The 21,769-nt window shown below is 38.9% G+C and overlaps 1 protein-coding gene across 7 annotated transcripts in view; it reads left to right on the top strand.

Annotated features, from left to right (window-relative positions):
• Positions 1–21,769, top strand: part of Hecw1 (HECT, C2 and WW domain containing E3 ubiquitin protein ligase 1) — a 279,382-nt gene that overhangs the window by 156,847 nt on the left and 100,766 nt on the right. For all 7 annotated transcript variants that reach the window (XM_040755624.1, XM_040755621.1, XM_040755623.1 and 4 more), the window contains 2 exons: positions 4,811–4,886; positions 9,134–9,303. In XM_040755624.1, the coding sequence (XP_040611558.1) occupies positions 4,811–4,886; positions 9,134–9,303 (246 nt within the window). The remainder of the gene's footprint in view (positions 1–4,810; positions 4,887–9,133; positions 9,304–21,769) is intronic.

The following is a 21,769-nucleotide window of genomic DNA, read 5'->3' as shown; positions in this document are numbered from 1 at the left end:
GTTATGAAAATTCGTTTCTAAACAAATTAATCCCAGCTACATCAGTGCAGCAAGGATTCTTAAGTAATCATACAAAATTCTAGGTTTTAGTTTCTATTGTTTATGCCTCTTTCCTTTATTTAGTCTTTCTCAGAGGGCAATTTTAGAAAGCATTTTTATTTGAAGCAGATATGTTAAATGCTATAGATAAAACATAAGTCCAAACTTGAGCACTTGTGCTAAAAATCACACCCAGGATATACTAACATGAAAAGGTCAATCAGTGCTGCCCAAATATTTACCAGAAGATTTCAGAACTGTTTCTAATGGAATATTTACAAGACTCTCTGATTTTTGTGACTTTAAGTCTGACTCTATTCTGCAAAGCCAAAGGAAAAGCAATTTCTAAGGGGAATGCTAATGGATAGATATTCTTCCAGCTGAGAACTCAAAGGCAGACTTTGCCAATAGTTCAATCATGCTAATCATGCTCCTCTCCTCAAAGGCCAAATCCTATTTGTTTATTTATTTTTAATTCTTATAGAAGAATAATTTGCAAATAAATAAAAACATCATACATCTAAACAGGCCCCAAGTCCATTAACTTTGGAAACGCACACACACACACACACACACACACACACACACACACACACACACACACACACACACATTTAGACTTGCTCTTATGAATAGAAGCTGTCAAGCTTCACATTAAATTTTACACTTTCAGTATCAAATATGTTTTATGCACTTATCCACAATGAAAAAGAATCCATGACAGAATTAGACATATACAACAATTAGCTTTATCTTCTTTCATAACTCGTGTTCATTACCTAAATGTTCATTAGCCCTTCTTCATCCGCTTATATTTAGCTTTTCTTGTTCTCTTTTCTTCATATTATACTGCACCCACATTTACATATATGTATATGTTATTGGTTAAACTCTGCATCTGAGAAAGAACATGTTATTTATTTCTTCCCAAGAGTGAATGACCCTGCTAAGTCTATCCACTTTCTTGTAATTTTAACTTTATTTTTCTTTAGAGCTGTTTCATCTAATTCCAATAAATATATTTATTTATTTAAGTGTGATTAATCTTCAACAATGATACATTTTAATATTATTATATGCAGTGAAAAAAGCAAGTTTCTTGGTATTTTTAAATTCTAGGCACGCTGTTCTTTGAGACTCAATGATAATAAATCAATTACTAGGAAATTTCAAATTTTTTACTATTTTCAAGGTATTTATTTATTTTATTTTATTTTATTTTGGGGGGGTTGAGACAGGGTTTCTATGTGGCTTTGGAGGCTGTACTGAAACTCACTCTGTAGACCAGGCTGGCCTCCAACTCAGAAAGATCTGCCTGCCTCTGCCTCCCAAGTGTTGGGATTAAAGGCATGCACCACCACCGCCGGGCCAAGGTTTTTTATAATCTTTATGTTTCATTATTTAAATTGTTACAACTCATGTTTAAAGAATCAAGTACATTGAGCTTACTAGTGGTTACAAAAACTACAAGAATATTTAAACAATTTAAGATTCATATCTCCCAGTATGTTCTGTCATGGAATCCTATTTGGAAATTGCCAACCAAGTCCTTTCTAATAGTTAGATTTTTCTTTGTTTTGTTTATTTATCCATTGAAGTAATGATTTTCTTTTAACTAAATACATTTATTAATCTCTACTTTGTTTTAACATCACCTCTTTATGTTGGGGGCAAAGTTGCAAGTGGTTAAAGATATCTACGGGCTTTGAACAAAGTCCAAGAGATCTGAGTACTACTTCTGGCTTCATCTATATGACTGAGTAAATTATTTTAAAGTTTTAATCCTGTGTTCTCATCTGTGAAGTTTAAAAAAAATCTATGGAAAGCCTTGGTATGGTGCCTTAAACGTACTTTCTAAAAAACAACATTCAAGAATTGTTTTTCTAATTGCTTAACAATAACTTTTAGTAGGAATTCTCTTTGGTCATAATAATAAAAACTCAGAGTCAGCTACTCTGGTGAAAGCTGAAAGACCAGAGAAGCAAAGTGACCAAGTCACTAGAGAGTTCTTACCTCTACCAATGTTCAGAACAAAGGGGTGAAGCTGTCCTCTGACTGCCTCACACTATACTGATTCTCAGACTGCCTGCTTCAGACTGACTTCTTCAGACTGCCTCGAGTTACTGTCTCCTCCCGCCTTATATTCCTCTCTCCACCTAGCCATATCCCTTCCTGTCTCTATCTCCTTAGTGCTGGGATTAAAGTTGTGTCACTTAAATTGCTGGGATCACCTCTGTCTCTCTTTTAGACTGATCAATTCTGTGTAGCCCCGTGTGGTCTTGAACTAACAGAGATCCATCTGCCTCTGTCTCCTGAGTGCTGGGATTAAAAGATGTGTACCACTGTTGCCTAGCCTCTATGACTAACTAGTGTGGCTTGCTTTGTGCTCTGATCTTCACTCAAGCTTTATTTGTTAGATCATAAACAAAATATCACCACAATAGCTATTATTGTCAGTATGGTAAGCATATTATCTCAGACAAACTCTGAACAAAAAGGCCTCAGCCAGAGCTAGGCACAGTCATATGCCTGTAAACCAGACTTAGGCACTAGTAAATGTGTTAGTTGGGCAACAGAGCAAGGGACTTGTCTCAGATATCAAAAGAAAAGAAAAGAAAAGCATTTATCTAGGCTTTATTCTCATTGTATAAAGCATGGCATGCTTCTGAGTCGTGCTACTCATTCCTTAAAAAAATCTTACTAAAAGTTACCAAAGACAGAGCATGTAACACAGTCACTGTGTATATGGTTAAATTTCAAAGTCAGAATTATTGTAATAGGAATGTTTTCAAAACCATTTTGTTGATATTTTTTTAGTTTATATTTCCTCATCTTTGTAATTCAAAAAACTAAAACTCTACCAGTAATTCATAAAAATAAAACTCTGTCAGCAATTGAGGATACACACTCAAGCACACACACACACACACACACACACACACACATACACTACAGTATATATCCATATATTTATTTGCCTTTGAGGCAATTGTGTCTATCTACCAGTTTTTTACTTAGTGTATCTCCTTCTATTCATCTGTCTTTCATATTCGGTCCCATAGTAAATCAAAGATCCTCATATGCTTGTTTAGGAATGATTTGGACCACCAAATAATTATAACTTTTATATTGTACCACATAATGACTTCCTCTCTTGTTAGATGCACATTGCTTAGAGTCTAGTTTCTGGCCATTCTGTGGCCTCTCCCACCAGAGGGACAGACAGCTTATCAGAGGAGTTTCATTGTACCTTGAGTCCTGGCTGACCATGGAGGGCAGAGATCAAAACATTGCATGTCTTCTTTGATCCTTTTACCTTTATTGGTGTAAGCTTTCAAGTTTTGTTGACCAATTGTAAGGCCACCTTTGTATTTTAATTTGTATAAAATTTAAACAAAGCTTAAACAAAACAACCCAAACAGTTTTAAATAAATCTTGATTTTACTGTGATCAGTTTCCTCAAATAGTGAAAGTTCAACAAAGTTACCAAAAACTTAATTACCTTGATTAAACACGCAACAACATGTAAGTCAACTTCTGTTAGCATTAATAGATCTTTAGAACCTTAGGGATTCTAATAAACTTTATTAAATATTTATTGTCCTTAAGTACCATCATTTATAAGCCTTGTATAACTTTAGACCTTTCTAATTTGGCTTTAAGCCTTTCTGTTTTTGTTTCCAGTGTGTATGTCGTGTGTGTACTTATATACACACATACATTCATCTTTCAGATACTACTCGTTTTATCACAAAAATGTATCTTTACCTAAAATATTTCACATACCCCCTTCCCTTTTTGTTTGTAGAGATTTTAATGATTCCTGAGTGGGATAGCCCATCCCAAGTGAAAGCTATTCTATTTCAAAGACGAACGCACTCTGCTTACCACCCATTTTTTCCTATTAAAAGGCAACATTAACATACAAAAAATGGAAAGTGAAGGGATTATATTCATTCCATCCTTTTGTCAAGTCAGTCAGTATAGTATATAGTATTGTCTTGGTTGGGGTTCTATTACTGTGAAGACAATCCATGACCTCGACAACTCTTATCAAAGAAACCGTTTAACTGGGGCTTGCTTACATTCAGAGTTTTGGTCCATTATTGTCATGTCAGAAAGCATGCCAGCATGCAGACAGTCATGGTGCTGGAGAAGTAGCTGAGAGTTCTGAATTGGCAGGCAGCAGAAAGAGAAATACTGGGCCTAGTTTGAGCTTTTGTAACCCCAAAGCCCATCCCCAGTGATATACTTCCTCCAACCATTCTATAGCTACTCCAACAAGGCCATACCTCCTAATAGTGACACTCCTTCTAACCAAGCATTCAATCTGTGACCCCGTGTGGCTCATTCTTATTAAAACTACAAGTATTCATAAACAGGCAGGGCAGACTGAGCCTGAGTACAATTAAGCATAGTGTTTTATATCCCTTCTGTCCCCTTGGTTGCCCCTCAAGAGCAACCCAGAGTGTCATATATTTGGATTGTCTATATTAAGCTTGTTTAATTAGCCCACAAGTAGAATTCTTCCCCACAGTTCATAATTTCCCACAGGCCACTTATAGTACAGAAGGAAGGGAAGAGACACACTGAGCTTGCACAAGGGGGCTGACCAGCCTGTTGCAGATCACTCCTGTCACCAGTTCAGAAACTGTTAGCATCTCAGCCTGTTGCAGATTGTTCCTGTTAGCATCTTAGTGTCCCTCATGACAGTATAGTATCTCTTTCGATGTCTGTTTTGCTTGTCTTCCATTTTCCCTTGTTTTTACAGATTTTTAAAGGTATTGGCTCTGAAGAGACTGCACAAAGTCAAGGGAGTAGGAGGCTGATCAGCTTCTCTCTCTCAGGTACGTGTTGCTCACCCAGAAGCCCTATGAAGAGCATTAGCTACTTTCTGTTGGTGTCATAAACCGTCATGACAACTTAAAGAAGAGGTGTTTATTTTAGATTACAGTTCTAGAAGGATATGAATCTATCAAGGCAGGGTGAAAGCATGACAGAAAATAGCAGGCAACATGAGAGAATCAGGAAGCAGAGAAATCTCATCACCCTCTACAAACAAGAAATCAGAGGAACTGGAAATGGGACAAGCATTTAAACTCCCAAACCCACCCCTAGCAATGTACTTTCTCTAACAAGTCTGCACCTCACCATGACCTCTCCAGACACCACCACAAACTGGGAACCAAGTATTCAAATGCCTGGACCTACCTATGGGGGACATTTCTCATTCAAACCACCGTGTATAGTAAAAAAAAAAAAAATGCCTATGCTTTCACTTGTCTCTAACCTACAAACTTCAAGTTATTCAATCTCTTTGTACCTCAATTTCCTCACCTGTGGAGATGAAGTAAAAACAAAAAGTATCTGGGCAATTTCTCCTTGAATAAGCAAGAATAATGGAAATTCAGTCAGTAATAAATGTAGAAGTATTTTGACATTGTGGGAAGGGAAGCTATTGTCTTAATAGCAGCATTAAGAGTCTACCAAGGGTGCTGAGCGGTGATGGCGCATGCCTTTAATCCCAGCACTTGAGAGGCAGAGGCAGGCGAATCTCTGTGAGTTCGAGGTCCGGCTGGACCTACAGCCTCCAAAACAATACAGAGAAACCCTGTCTCGTAAAAACAAAAACAAAAACAAAAACAAAAACAAAAACAAAAAAAAAACAAAAAAAAGAGTCTACCAAGGGCAAGTAAAAGAAAGCTGGAAGAGAGCAGCAGCCATACACTCCTAAACAGGACTGTAGTCAACCCACCGTAACAGAGCAGATCAAAGCTGAGCTGGTCAAAACAGCACATTTGGGGGGGGGGGGTGGCGGCGAGCAGGATCAGTGGAATTTTAATTTAGGCAATTTAAAAAATTAATAGTTGAGTGTTATGTGAAGTTTTTTTCTGGGGAGATGTGAAGAAAGATCTATTAACCCTGGCAGGAGAATTGATGACAGATCAAAGCAACCATTCTAACGAAGTCAACTTGGCAAGTGAATAAGCTTATTGGGCTCACTTAAAGGAGCATTCACAGCTCAAAGTTAGCTGCACCACTGAAGAGCCTACCACGCGTGGGTGACAATTCAAGACAGCTGCATTTTCAGAACCCTCTGCAAGATGAGCAGGCAGCACAAGTTGAATAGTCTTCTTTGGGAAGCTAAACTGGGCAGATATTCTCCTCTCTAGCAATTGTTTTCCACGTCTATGACCTCTGGGTGGGGAACTTGTGGATCATGTATGTTTGAGCCTTGCAGAACTTCTAAGGTTTTTACTTCCTAAATCTCCCTCCTCCCATCAGGAGGGAATGTTTCAATTTGGAGAAAATTGATGAACATCAAAGAGTAAGTTACTTTTTAGTTTTCATGACTCTATGGTAGTTCTGTAATATGTTAACAATGGGAAAACTAGGTAAGGAATTATAGGAAATCTTTGCCTTCTTTACAGAACTCTTTTGTAAACCTGAAATTACTCTGTCATTCAAAGAGTAAAAGGATACTGAGCCGCTCTAAGTAAAATGATACACAAAGCTCAGAACTTCACACAATTCATATGAACTAAGTCATCTTCAAGAGAAAATGGCATAAAACCCAAATTCTACTGACCACAACTAGAAAACTGTGACCTTAGCTTATCAAATCCATGCTCCATGCCATCTGTGTCATGGATCAGAGGTCTCATGAGCCTTTGGGGGAGGTATATTATCATATGTGTTTTTCTAGGTTGAAGTGTGTACAATAAAGCAAATGCATGTTTAAGTGTACATCCCAAATAAAATTATGTGTCTGTTTAGATGGAAGGAAGAAATGGGGAGAAGAAAAAACTTAACAATTTTTTTAACCAGGATAAAAGCTTGCAATTCTTGTGTTGTCATTTTCATGTTCCTATTGAAATGCTTAAGAAATAACACTTTCTGTACCTATTTTCATAGACAGTAGAAATAAGAAAAACCACACAAGAATTTGCCAGGAACCAAAAGTAATTTTCTCTAACCAAAGCTCCAGTGGTATTTTGAGGTCCAAGAAGTGTGTGGCTGGAGAGAGGACAATATCTCTGTTCCTTAGTCCCATTTTGTCTTTGCCATACAGATATAGGCCCTTATAAATACCAGGAAAAATTTCTTCATACCTCAGCATGACTCAAAACCAGTTAATAAGATGGTCTAGGTTGAATCATCTCCTGTTGTCCATAGTATATAACTTAATTATTCCAGGATGACAATTACCAGCAATGAAATGTTACTGGGGCTATAAACTTGGCAGCTAAAGAAGGAAGTCTGAAAAGGTCACAGATACATGATATTCAGCTTGAAGACATACCTATGTTCATTTAACTCACTATATCTATCTATGACAAACAGAAATACTGTGCTAGGAAGAGGGCTTAGTGAGTAAAGATGCTTGATAGCAGGTCCAACTGTTTTGAGTTCAAACCCTAGGACCTACATAATGGAAGAAAAGAACCAACTCCCACAAGTTTCACTCTGACAGTCATACATGTTCCAGCTCATCACACACACAAAGGAAGAAAGAAAGACAGAAAGAAAGAAAGGAAGAAAGAAAGGAAGGAAGGAAGGAAGAAAGGACCAATGGAAATATCAAAATAAACTCCTTGCCTTAAAAATAAACTAAAGGTGATGGTTAGTTTTTGTCAACTTGACATTAACTAGAGTCGCGCTGGAAGAAGGACCCTCAGTTGAAGAACTGCATCCTTCAGACTGGCTTATGGCCATACCTGTGGGGCAATATTTTATTTACTAATTGATATGTTGTGAGTGATGCTATCCCTGGACAACTGGGCAGGAGCTGTCTAAGAAACCAAGCTGAGCAAGCAATGGTTAATAGGCTGGCAAGCAGCTTTTCCTCCATGGTTCCTGCCCCTGCTGCCACTTGAGTTCCTGGGAGGGGAGAGGAGAGGAGGGGAAGGGAGGGGAGGGGAGGGGAGGGGAAGGGAGGGGAGGGGAAGGGAGGGGAGGGGAGGGGAAGGGAGGGGAGGGAAAGGGAGGGGAGGGGAGGGAAAGGGAGGGGAGGGAGGGGAGGGGAGGGGAAGGGAGGGGAGGGGAGGGGAGAGGAGAGGAGAGGAGGGGAGAGGAGAGAAGAGAAGAGAAGAGAAGAGAAGAGAAGAGAAGAGAAGAGAAGAGAAGAGAAGAGTGATTTCCTGCTTGTCCCTGCTTATCTACTGATTCTGCCCTGATAAATCACTTCCTGCCTGGATCACATGACGACTTCTCCTTACTACATTTCTAAGAATCCCCCTTGACTCCTAGTCCCACCTATTTTGCTTCCCCATTGGCCAACAGTGCTTTATTAATCAACCAATAAGACAAACATATACACAGAAGAACATTCCCTATCACTTTACCTTGCAAAATAACTTTATATCTTTGATCTAACACATATCCAGTTAGTTTTCTTCCATGTCCACCACCTTTAGTGACCCTCCACCTCTCATCCATCCCCTTCCTTTTAATCTGTTTGTGGAGCACCAGCAATCCAATCTTGTCAGGGCCAATGGCCTAGACCAATGGTCCTCTCATGAAAAAATAAGTGTCCACAGTCCCAGTTGAATTGACTTATGACATGGATTTCTTTCCAAATACAACTTAACATATGCCAGGAAAATTTCCAAAAAGAATTTTGTGTATATACTCATCAGTCCGTATTTGTAATGAGATGGAAAATAGACTAAACATTGTAAAATAGTTTCCCATGTCTAGCAGTTACTTTTCTGTTGCTGTAATAAATAACATTACCAAAAGCAACTTACAGGAGAGTTACTTTAAACTTGTGGCTCCAGAAGGAAAAGAGTCCATTGTGGCAGGGAGGAATGGCAGCAGGTGACTGGATCAGAAAGCTGAGAGATTACATCTTCAATGGTAAACACCAAGCAGAGGCTAAACTGGAAGTAGGGTGAGGCCTGCCCCTAGTAACATCTTGCACCTCCCAAAAATGCCCAAATAGTACCACCAACTGGGGACAAGTGCTTGAATATATGAAACTATGGGGGACATTAATCATTTAAACCCCACATCATGCTTTGAACTACTTGTGTATCTGCACATATGCAACGTCAGTAAAACATACTTAAATAAAATGACATTTGTTTTATAGATTTCCAGGCCATGGGGTTGAAGAAAGGGATGTTTTTCAACCCAGACCCTTATCTGAAGATCTCCATACAGCCTGGGAAACATAGCATCTTTCCTGCCCTCCCTCATCATGGACAGGAAAGAAGATCCTCGATCAGAGGCAACACTGTGAACCCCATCTGGCAGGCAGAGGTGAGTCCTAGGGAGTGGGGACGCTGAAGGAAATGAGTGGTGAGGAGCCTACCCCTGTGCTCATCTTCTTGTGGAGCAAAGATTCTGTTCTTAAACTCATGGTCATGAGACTCAGGCCTTTGTAGGGAGTCATGTTCTCTGAGGGCTTCAAATCCAGAGTCTAGAATTATTGTCCCAGGTAATGCTCTGTAATAGCTACTCTGTAATGGGAAAATACCGTTCCTCCAACCCAAAATTCAATTAAGGCATCCAGAGATTTAAAAAGAACAAAAGGAAAGGAAGGGAGGAGGAAGAAAGGGAGGGAGGGAGGGAGGGAGGGAGGGAGGGAGGGAGGGAGGGAGGGAGGGAGGGAGGGAGGGAGGGAGGGAGGGACAGATGGACAGAGAGAGAGAGACAGAGGGAATCTTTACTAATGCATGACTGGGGTCCTAGTCAATGCTCAACAGGAGCCAGCCTTGGTCTGTGCTTTTCACAGTTTATACCATGTGTTATAATCTTACATGAGCTTTCATCTGCAGGTGACTTATAGGTTCCTACCAAAAGTTACATTTTCTGGGCAATTATCAATGAGACATTTTTCTACTAACAAAGCCTTTTACTTATTCAAAGAGCTGTGGAAATCAGCTCAAGACCTACAGCTGTGGATAACTGGCCCTTCCCCGGGGTTGTCTGGCAAATGTTTACCTCTCCAGATAAGAGCAAGCAGTTTTGATGAGCAGCTGAGGTAAAACAGAACTCAGCAGACCTTATCCAAGCTTAAGTCAGAAGCGTAACTTTAATTCATTTTTTATCTTTCTCTGTTGTCCAGGAGAAACTGGTTAATGCATTACCTATCTTAAACTTATATCTGAGTAACAATTGAGCAGAACCTTTCAGTTAAATTTCTTGTGTCAATGTAACTTAGTATTTTTCTAAGCAAGCTTATTAGTAAATCCCTTTCAATCACACTTAACCAGAGTTAGAACTTGCTTCCAGTGATCTCTAGAATATTCCTGATTTGGTTACACAGTGCTCCATTTAAATAGACATGAAATCTAATTGTTCATCCCATCTTGGTGGTTTGAATAGAGGTATGCAGCTTGCTTATAGGACAGGAATGAATGAACTATAATGTAGAAGGTGAAAGTGCAGCTCTACAGACACAGAACTTGGCTCAAAGTCTAACTTAGCCTGTTAACAAATCTGTAATTTTGAGTCACCAGTTATCCTTTGCCTTGTAATATCCTCATCCACCTACTTATATCCACCTGTAATTGATGAATGTGTGCTCAATCTAAGGCACTTATATTAGACATATTTCTTCCTTTATTATTCAGAATAGACCATTCTTATCACCAGTGTGGAATTTTCAAACATTGTAGACAAGTAGCTGTAGTTAGATATTTGGAACAAAACCTATTTCATTGTCTCTTAAGTTGTACCACCTCCTTGCTAAGTTCAATCACCCCTTTCCAGGCTTCCCTGAAAGACTTTTTAGAACTTTGAAATAGAAATAGAGTTACACTTGAACTACTACTAACAGTTATAAAGAGATTCTAAAGCATTGAAAAATATCACTATTATAGAATATTGAATTTGCAGTGACATGTTCCCTCAATCTCAGATTTTCTCACCAATAATTTCTGAACTACTTACTGAATTCCTGGGGATAACACAAAATGCTACAGCAACTAGTTGTATCTGAAAAAAATAAGCAAGTTTGGCTAATACACTTGTCACAAAGAGAATATAAGTCCTAGAAAACATTTTTTAAATCCTACTATCAAAATGGTTTGGTACTAAAATGTCAACTAGAATGCCCTTAACACTATGAAATTTATGAGTCTTTACTTGAATCACTTTTTCTCTAGCAATATATTGACAAATTCTATTATTCTCTGTCCTCGGGTTTATACATCACATTTAAAATGCAACAGCTGAAATCAATTCAATAAATCTCACCCAAGAGCTGTAGCTTAGAAATACATCACTCACCTATGCCTGAGACCTTAGGTTCCATTGCCAACACCATGAAAAGAAACAAAATGAAACATAATTCCACACATCACCTGGCAACTTAATCCCAGGATTCAGGATTAAGAGGTAGATGATCTCTATTAGTTCAAGGCCACCATGGCCTACACAAGATTGAAGAGTAACAGAGCTCATGCCCTTGATCCAAGCACCTGGGGTCATATGCCTTTAATTCCAGCATTATGGAGGTATATAAGTCAGGAACAAGGTCTCAGAGCTGGGATTCATTCTCCAGCCACATTGAAGATAGAAAGACACTGAAGTCTCAGGATTCTCCAGCCACACTGAGGAGGGGTTATAGTCTGTGGTTTGATGGAGCCAAGATCGTCTTTCATTCTGAGGTAGAATAAGAGCTAGTGACCAGATGCTTTGCTTTTCTCATCTTCAACTTGAAGCTTGAACCTCAATATCAGTCTCTGGATCATTTTTTTTCATGCTACAATAGTCTGTCATGGTGGTCAAGGCATGGCAGAGATAGAGGCTTGAGGCTCTATCCACACAGTTTATTACATCTTTGAGGGTTAGGAAACCAAGACTATGTACTGAAATATGACACTCTAACCCATTCCCAATGACTACATTTGCCATCATATGCAGAAGTTTGCACAGCCTCCCAAAACGGAACCACCAACTGAGGATGATGGATTCAAATACAAGAACCAGTGAGGGACATTGTAGTTATACCTGTGACACATTTTCCTCTTTGGCTTGTTTCTTCCTTTTGCACTTCAATGCTTTCTTAGACATTGGTGCTAAAAGTAGATAGGAGTGAGTTGTCTTCATTTCTGTGTGTGTAATCGGTAGCTCATGTGACTTTTATCTTCATTTTTTTCAGTGTGACTCTGGAATCATTTGCTGTATTTTTGTTTTGTTTTGATTTTCCAGTCAGAAACATCAAACCACTTTTCTGCGTGTTTTCTTTTGTTTCTATTAGGCTTTCATGAATTATCTTTTAGTTTAAATTTAAAAACTTCATTCAATGGCTGAAGCAGAGGCAGACTCCCACAGCTAAACACTGAGCTGAACTCAAGGAATCCAGTGACAGAGAGGGAAGACTGATGAGCAAAGGGGTTAAGACTGGGCTGATTTAACTCCCAGAAACAGCTGACCTGACAAGGGTTAGCTCTTGAATCGCAGACTGATGCCTGGGAATCCAGCATGGGACTGTTCAAGACCCCCTGAACGTGGGTGTCAGTGAGGAGACCTAGGTAATCTATTGAGCCTTAGGTAGTAGACCAGTATTCATCCTTGGTATACAAATGGACTTTGGGCATCCATCCAACAATTAGAGATGCACTCTCACCCTGGACTCTTGGGGAAGGGCCCAGGCCCTGCCCTGGATGAAATGACAGACTATGGATACGCCCATGTAGAGCCACACCCTCCCTGGGGAAATGAGGGGATATTGGAGGGGTTGGTGGGAGAGTGTGGGAGGAGGGGAGGGAAAGGGAGAGGGACCTGGAATTGGCATGTAGAGCAACCTTGTTTCTAATTTAAATTTAAATTTGAAAATTGTAAAGGGAGGCTTTTCCTTGCTAGCCGCTTTGGTTTATCACCCGCCAGTCGCCTGGGCTCTGCCACATTGTACTCCCCAAATAACACACAAGACACTGTATTAATTATGAAGCTGTTGGCCTTGGTTGTTTCTTACTGGCTAGCTCTGACTTAAGTAATTACCCCATAGTTGTTAATCTAAGTATTTCTCTTACCGGAGAACAGTTCCGGGCTTCCTACCCCATGGCGTTACATCTTGACTCTCCTACCCAGAGTCCTCCTGGACTCCTAGTCCCACATATCTTGGTTCTCTATAGGCCAACAGTGCTTTATTGACATAATCACAGGACTTCCCACATCAAAAAATAAAAATAAATTTTAAAAAATGAAATAAAATGAAAAAAGCAAACAAGGATACAGGGAAAGATAATCCTCTCCCTTCTCTCCAACATCCTGATGTTTCCTCTTATTCCCTCTCAAATTCATGGCCTTTTTGCATATTTTTATTTTAACCTGTTTTTTATTTAAGTTAGAAACAAGCTTACTTCACATGTCAATCCGAGCTCCCTCTCATGCCTCTCCTTCCCTGCCACCTAACAACCCCCCCCAATTCCAACTCCACTCTCCAGGGAGGGTGAGGTCCTTCATAGGGGATCTCCAAAGACTGTAATATCATCCCAGGGTAGAGGCTAGGCCCTCACCCATGTGCCTAGGCTGAAAGAGCATCCTTCCATGTGGTATGGGCTCCCAAAATCCATTTGGATGCCACGGATAAATACTGATCTATTGCCCGAGGCCCCAAAGAATTCCGAGACCTCCTCACTGACACCCACGTTCAGGGGTACTGGATCACTCCCATGCTGGCCTCAGTCATCAGTCTAGAGTCCATGAGCTCCCCTTTGTTCAAATCAGCTGTTTCTGTGGGTTTCACAAGCCTGGTCTTAACCCCTTTGCTCATCGCTCCTCCCTCTCTGCAATTGGTTTCCAGGAGTTCAGTTCAGTCTTTAGCTGTGGGTGTCTGCCTCTGCTTCCATTAGCCACTGAATGGAGGTTCTAGAATGGCATACAAGGTAGTCATCAGTCACATTATCGGGGAAAGGCATTTAAGGTAGCCTCTCCACTATTGGTTAGATTGCCAGTTGGTGTCATCCTTGTATATCTCTGGAAATCTCACTAGTGCCATGTCTCTCTTCAAACCTATAGTGGCTCCCTCTATTATGGTATCTCTCACCCTGCTGTCCTCTACTCTTCACCCGACTCAACCTTCTTGCTCCCCCATGCCCTCCTCTCCCCTCTTCGACCCATCGCTTTCTCCCAGCTCCCTCTCACCTCCTCCCATGCTCCCATTCCCCTCAGGAGATCCTGCCCCCATTCCCCTTCTCTAAGGTACCATGCATATCTCTCTTAGGGCCCTCCCTGTTTCTCAGACTCTCTGGTGGTGGGATTGTAGGCTGGCACTCCCCTGCTTCATGCCTAAAATCCATATATGAGTGAGTACATACCCTGTTTGTCTTTTTGTGACTGTGTTACCTCACTTAGGATGGTTTCTTCTAGTGCCATCCATTTGCCTGCAAATTTCAGGATTCCATTGTTTTATTTTTTTCTGCTGAATAGTATTCCACTGTGTAAATGTACCACATTTTCTCTATCCACTCTTCAGTTAGGGGCATCTATGTTGCTCCAGGTTCTGGCTATTACAAATAATTCTGCTATGAACATAGTGGAACAGATGTCCTTTTTCTTTTATCATTCTTGTTACATATATGTGTATATATATATATATATATGAATATAAATACAATCTGCTAAGTCCATTTACATTTGCTTATATGTACATGATTTCAAGGCTGGCCATGTGGAACTGTTTAATTAATTGGAGGTTTTAATCCTGGGAACACAAAATCTCCCTCTCTCAGAAGTCATTTGTTACCCATAGTTCATGAAGCAAATTTTCAGGAAGGGCCTGGCTGATGGGGGGAAGTTCTTCTGTGTATGTTTGTCTTACTGGTTGATAAATAAAGTACTGTTGGAGCCGGGCGGTGGTGGCGCACGCCTTTAATCCCAGCACTCGAGAGGCAGAGGCAGGCGGATCTTTGTGCGTTCGAGGCCAGGCTGGACCGATAGCCTCCGAAACAATACAGAGAAACCCTGTCTCGTAAAAACCAAAAAAAAAAAAAAAAAAAAAAGAAGAAGAAGAAAAAAAGAATAAAGTACTGTTGGCCAATAGGGAATCAAGATAGGTGGGACTAGGAGAGGTGGAGGATTCTGGGAAACGAAGACACAGTGAATCACCATGTAGGACTTGAGAGGAGTAAGAGGTCCCGATCCTTTCTCTGGTAAGAGTTGACCATGTGGAAATACTTAGATTAGCACTTAAGGGTTAACAATTAAGTCAGAGCTAGCCAATAAGAAACCATAGTAAACGGCTAACAGCTTCATAACTAATATATCATCCTGCGTGTTCAATTGAAACTTATGCGGCTCTGGGACCAGGCTGACGGAAAAAATGCTCATTATACCTGGCATCTTGCAAGATTGCAAGGCATGATTTAGTTGCATGTGGTACATTTTCAAACAGTCATCTGAGGGTATTTATTCTATGACTGTCTTTAAATGAATTATTTCCCCTTTCTACAGCCTGGTACCTCATCTTAACCTCAGATCCTTCTTCTTCCAGCAGCTATCAGCTGAAAATACCTCCTTGGCTCAAGTTGAACTTCATTCCCACCTCTCTGTCCATTCCAGGAATTGATCTGGCTTGATCTTGCACAATGCTTATGTCTACTGCGAGTTCAAATATACAGCTGACCTGCACATATGTCTGAAAGACACTATTTCCTTGTAGTCATTTATTGCCTCTTGTGTTCTTCCTGCATCCTCTTCCACAAAACCCTGAGCCTTGGGGAAATGGGTGTGATGTTGATATACTATTGGTGACTGAGGATTCCACAGTCTCTATCTCTGTGCTATGGTATCATGTGAGTCCCTGCCCCTGTGTAAGTCATCATGTACTACAAATAGAAGTTTCTCTGATGAGGGTGAAAGGTGCATTAATCTGTGGGTACAAGGATATGTCACTAGGAGTTTATATAATACTGTGTCCATTTAGCAGTCTAGTCATTATTTTCACTCACAGGGTTCACAGTTGGTTGAGACTGATGGTTACTTTTCATGCCTGGTAATAAATATCACCTTCCAGACTGAAAACTAGTCAACAGGGATGAAACTTCCAGACCAATACCAACTTGATTTCTCCATGATCAATGACTTAAGTATATGACTTTCAGCAATAGCGTCATATTCTCAACTTCTAAAAGGTAACCAATAGCATTGTCAATAACATGTAAAGCCTGGGCATCTATAGGACCTCAATGGCCAAAAGAGGTAACTATTCCTAGCATTGGAATTGTAGTTTGTTAGCCTATAGTGTTTCACTGTAACTGCCTTTTAACTCCGTATGTATGTATAGTTCAAGAAACAGCTACATTAGCAAGTTTTTATATGACTTGTTTGAAAGGTCTTTTGGGTTATTTCTGTCCCCATATTCCTTCCTTTATGCTGCCTACATATCATCCAATCCAATTTAACTCTTCTTGTTCCATTATTCTTCTTTGAACCTTTATACCACTGTGTTTGATTCCCCCCTCTCTTGAAATCTGCATTCCTCATTACTATTGCACCAGTATATCTTACAGGAAGGTCATTATTGTAAGTATCAAGGATTGTAGCTGGGTGATATTGATGATAATTTTTCTCCTCTAATAGTCTGCAGAGTAACTTCTAGTACCACGAAGTTACTAGTCGTAGAAGTTGCTGGTCAGTAGAGGTGAAGCTTCTAGTTATGCACCAGCTTGATTCTTAATGTTCAATGACATAAGTAAGTGTTGTCTTCAGCAATAGGGTCTTACCATCAGTTGTGGAGCATAACCTTATAAATAGCCTGTGATGCTTAGGGGTTGCATGGGACCTCTTTAGCCAAGGATTCAACTAGATGTGGCAAATTCCTGGTATTGGTGATATAAGTTGTCAGGATGGGATATTGTCTTCCCCTATTATTTGGTGACTTCACATATCATTTTAATATTTGTATATGTTTTAGCTTCTACAGTAATAGGTTTTCATGTGGTTTTTCAAATGTCCTTTAGTATTAGTTCTCCCTCACCATGCATCCTCCTTTTACCCTTCTCTTCCATCCCTTTCCTTATTTACCCTCATACTCTAGTTTCCTCTTTGTCTTTCCATAATAGTATATTCTATTTCCCTTTCCTTGGGAGAGCTTCTTTTACCCCTTAGTCCCTTATTGTGTACCTAACTTCTGTGGTTATTCAAACTATAGCACACATATTAAAAGCTTAAAAGCTAATATCCACATATAAGAAAAAGCATACATTTGTCTTTCAGAGTCTGGGTTAACTCACCTCAGATAACTCTTTCTAGATCCATCCACTTACCTCTAAAGTCCATAATTTCATTTTTCTTAGTAGATTAATATTATCCCACTATGTAAATGTACCACATTTTCATTCTCCATTCATCAATTGATAGACATCTAGGCCGTTTCCAATTTTGAGCTCTTATGGACAGAGCAGCAGTAAAAATGAGAAAGTATCTCTGCAGTAAGATGTATATGCCCAAGAGTGGTATAGCTGGAGTAAATTGATTCTCACCTTCCTGTTAAACAACCACACTGATTTCCATAGTAACTGTACCAATTTACAGCTCCACCAGTCCTGAGTAATTGTAACCTTTTCCATGCATTCTTTCTATCATGAACTGACACTTAATTTATTTATCTTGGCCTTTCTGACTGCAGTCAAATGAAATCTCAAAGCAGTTTTAATTTGAATTTCCCCGATGGTTAAGAGTGCTGAAAATTTCTTTGTTGCCAGCCACTTGTGTTTATCTTTATTTCTGTACCCCATTTTTAGTTGAGTTTTCTATTTTCTTAAGGATCAGTATTTTTAGTTCTTTATATATGCTAGATGATAAGCTCTATCAGATGTATACTTGGTAAGGACTATTTCCCATTCTGTTCCCTACCACTTTGCCCAAATGATGATGCCCTTTGTCATACAGCTTTTCAGGGTCCATGAGGTTCCATGTACTAATTGTTGGTCCTGAGCTATCTATGTCATGTTCAGAAAGTCCTTTTCTCTGACTATGAGTTAAAGCTCATTCCCTGCCTTTCTCTACTATCACACGCTTATGTTGAGGTCTTTGATCCATTTGGAGTTGAATTTCGTGCAGAGTGGATCTATTTTATTCTTCTATATACAGCCATCCAGTTTAACCAAAACCATTGTTTATGATGCTGTCTCTGCTCCAGTGTATACTTTTGGCTTCTTTGTCAAAAATCAGGTGTTCATAAGTGTGTGAATTTATGTCTGGATCTTCAGTTCAATTCCATTGACCAAGGTGATGGCTTTCATGCCAATATCATGCTGTTGTTATTACTATAGTTTTTAAATACAACTTAAAATCTGGGCTGGTGATAGCTCTAGCAGTTCTTTTATTATTCAGCATTATTTTAGATACCCTGGAATATAAAGTTGAAGATTATTTTTTCAATTTCTATGAAGAATTGTGTTAAAATTTGATAGGGATTGCACTTAATCTGTTGATTGCTTCTGATAGTCTTTGATTTCTTTCTTTACTATCTTAATTTTTATAATATAAGTTTTTCACTTGCTTGGTTAGAGGTAACCTAGAATTTTTCTTTTTTGAGGCTATTGTGAAAGATATTATTTCTCTGATTTCTTTCTCAGTGTGTTTACCATTTGTGTATAAGAAAGCAACTGATTTTTGTGAGTTAATTTTGTATCCTGCTACTTTTATAAAGGGGTTTAATAGCTATAGAAGTTTCCTGGTGGAATTTTAGGGTCACTTGTGTATACTATCATATTGTGTGAAAATAAAGATTATTTGACTTCTTCTCTTCCTATTTGTGTCTCCTTAATCTTCTTCAGTTGTCTCATTGCCTCTAGCTAAGACTTCAAGTACTGTATTGAAAGGGTATGAAAAGAACAGACATCCTTGTCTTGTTCATGATCTTAGTGGAAATGCTTTGTATTTCTCTCTGTTTAGGGTGATGTTGGCTGTGGGTTTGCTGTAAATTGCCTTTATTATGTTGAGGTGTGTTGTTTGTATCTGTAGTCCCTCCATGATTAATACCATGAAGGGATGTTGGACTTTGACAAAGACCTTTTCTACATCTAATGAGATGATCATGTGATTTTTTTATCTTTCAGTCTGTTTATGTGGTGGATTACATTTGTTGATTTATGAATTTTGAACCATCCCTGCATCTCTGGGATGAAGCCAACTTGATCATGGTGGGTAATCTTTTTGTTGTCCTCTTGGATTCAGTTTGCAAATATTTTATTGAAGACTTTGGTATCTATGTTCATGAAGAATATTGGTCTATAGTTTTCTTTTTTTTTTTTTTTTTTTGGTTGGGTCTTTGTGTGGTTTTTGTATCAGAGTAAGAGTGGCCTCTTAAAAACAATGAGGAAATATTCCTTCACTGTGGAATATTTTGAGGAATAGTGGCATTAATTCTTCTTTAAAAGTGTGAATAGTATTCTGCACTGAATCCATCTGACCCTATGATTTAGGGAGGCTTTTTTATTACTGCTGTATTTCTATAGGGGCTATGGGTCTGTTTAAATTGCTTACTTGACCTTGATCTAACTTTAGTAGGCCAAATATATCAAGAAACTCATCCATTTCTTTTAAGTTTACCAGTTTTGTGGCATCCAATTTTTTGAAGTACGTCCTGAAGATTCTCTGAATTTCCTCGGTGTGTGTTATGATGTACTCTTTTCATCTCTAATTTCATTAAATTGAATCTTCATTCTTTTAGATAATTTAACTAAGGGATTATTTTTTTACAACATTCTTTTTTCAAAGTGGTTTTATTTAAATTACAAACAATCTTGTTTTACATATCAGTCTCAGTTCCTTCTCCCTCCTATCCTCCTATGTCCCCCACCAACCCTTCCCATCCCATCCCCCATCCATTTCCCAGGTAAGGTGAAGTCTTCCATGAAGGGTCATCAAAATCTGTCAAGTCTTTTGGGCCAGAGCCCAGGCTTTCCTCTGTGTATTTAGACTAACTAGTAACTAAGGGATTATTGATCTTATTGATTTTCTCAGGGAACCAGCTCTTCACTTCTTTGATTCTTTGAATTGTCTTTGTTGTTGTTGTTTCTACTTTGTTTATTTCAGAACTAAGCTTGATTGTTTCTTTGATTATTTGATTATTTATTTGATTATTTCCATCTACTTTATTACTTCTTTTTGCTCTAGAGCTTTCAGGTGTATCATTTTGACTGATAAATTTGGGTATGTTGTGTTTTCATTTTTATTCAATTCTAAAATGCTTTGAATTTCCTTCTTGATTTCTGCTTTGGTACATTTTTCATTAAGTAGTGAGTTATTTAATTTCCCTGAATTTGCAAGCTTTCTGTTGTTTCTGTTGTATATATCTAGCTTTAATCTGTGGTGGTCAGATATGATCCAGTGTGCTATTTCAATTTTCTTGTATCTTCTAAGACATACTGTTTTGAGAGAGTTGCATCAACTGCTGATAAGAAGGAATATTCCTTTGTGTTTGAGTGAAATATTCTATAAATATTTGTTAGATACATTTGGTTTATGATGTCTTTTAGCTCCTGAATTTTTCCACTTAGTTTTTTCTGGATTACCTGCCTTTTGGTTAGAGAGGTATTGAAGTTATCATGTTTTACTGTCTGAGGGTAAATATGTGATTTAGCTGTAGTAATGTGTTCTTTATGAAATTGGTTGTCCTTGTATTTATTGCATAGATGCTAAGAATTGCAATATCCTCTTTAGGCATTTATGCATGTACATTTAAGGTCTTTAATATTCATAATTTCTATTTTGAAGTTCTATCTTGTGCTTCAGCAAAATTGCATTTTTCAGGCCCTATTGCATTGAGGTTACAGAGTTCTAAAGAAGGCATATGGTCTTTGCTGTTTATGTTTGTGCTTTTGTGCAGTGGTCTAATCTATGCATCCAGAGTTCTAGTGTTTGGGGTGTTTCTTGGTGCTAAGATTTGGTCTTGTCATTATTGGGTGGGTGTGCCATTCTTTGATTTTTGTCACCTATTCTGTGTCCTAGGAGTGTTGTAGCTATGGAGTCCCTGGTAGAGAGTGCTTCTGCAGGTCAACAGGTAACAGAATAGAGTGGAGATAAGCTAGGAGGAAAGACTGAGAGGGTCTGCAGGAAAACCAGCATCCCCACCAAGAGGTGGTGTTCTCAGAAAACAGAGATGGGGTAAAAGAAGGGGCTCCTGTAGGCAAGCTGCACCAAGAAGTAATGTCCCCAGAGAACTGAAGTGGGATGGGAGTGAGGTCTCCTTCCAGCAGACCTAAGAATAAGTATGAAGAGATGTAAATGGCCAATGGTAGAATGTGTTTCTGCATGTTAGCAGCTGACACAAAGGGATAGAGATAGGCTAGAAGGGAAGGATGAGAGGAATGGTGGGGAAAAGCCAAGTGGATCCTGAGATCTCCCTAAAAAATGGAGTCACCAAGGAATGGAGCCCACTTTTTAAAGTGCTTCCTAGTCATTTTATTTTCTTTCTGTCTTTTTAAAGCATTTTCTATTCAGTTCCAGGGCCTATTTTTAAATCGCATTGTTTTCTTAATGCTTAATAAGGTCTTTGTGTTCTTTCTGTATTCTAAACACTAATACTTGTTAAATATATAGCTGGTGAATATTTTCTTCCATTCAGTGGGTCTCACCCTATATAAAGAACTATATGCAACCAAGGAACAGTGAAAGTGAGAGAAGTAGTCTTCCAGAGAAGAAAGCACATCATTGGTTACTCAATATCAAATGGTCCACATACACGTAAGAAGTAACATTATATAGACTAAGCAGGTTGCATTTATGTATATGAGGAATATATGTGTATGTACAATATACATATATG

This window comes from Mesocricetus auratus, unplaced genomic scaffold (genome assembly GCF_017639785.1).
Source record: "Mesocricetus auratus isolate SY011 unplaced genomic scaffold, BCM_Maur_2.0 Super-Scaffold_100013, whole genome shotgun sequence".
In the NCBI taxonomy this organism is placed as follows: Eukaryota; Metazoa; Chordata; class Mammalia; order Rodentia; family Cricetidae; genus Mesocricetus; species Mesocricetus auratus.
Note: the sequence above shows the minus strand (reverse complement) of the source record. Positions and strands in the feature narration are given on the sequence as shown.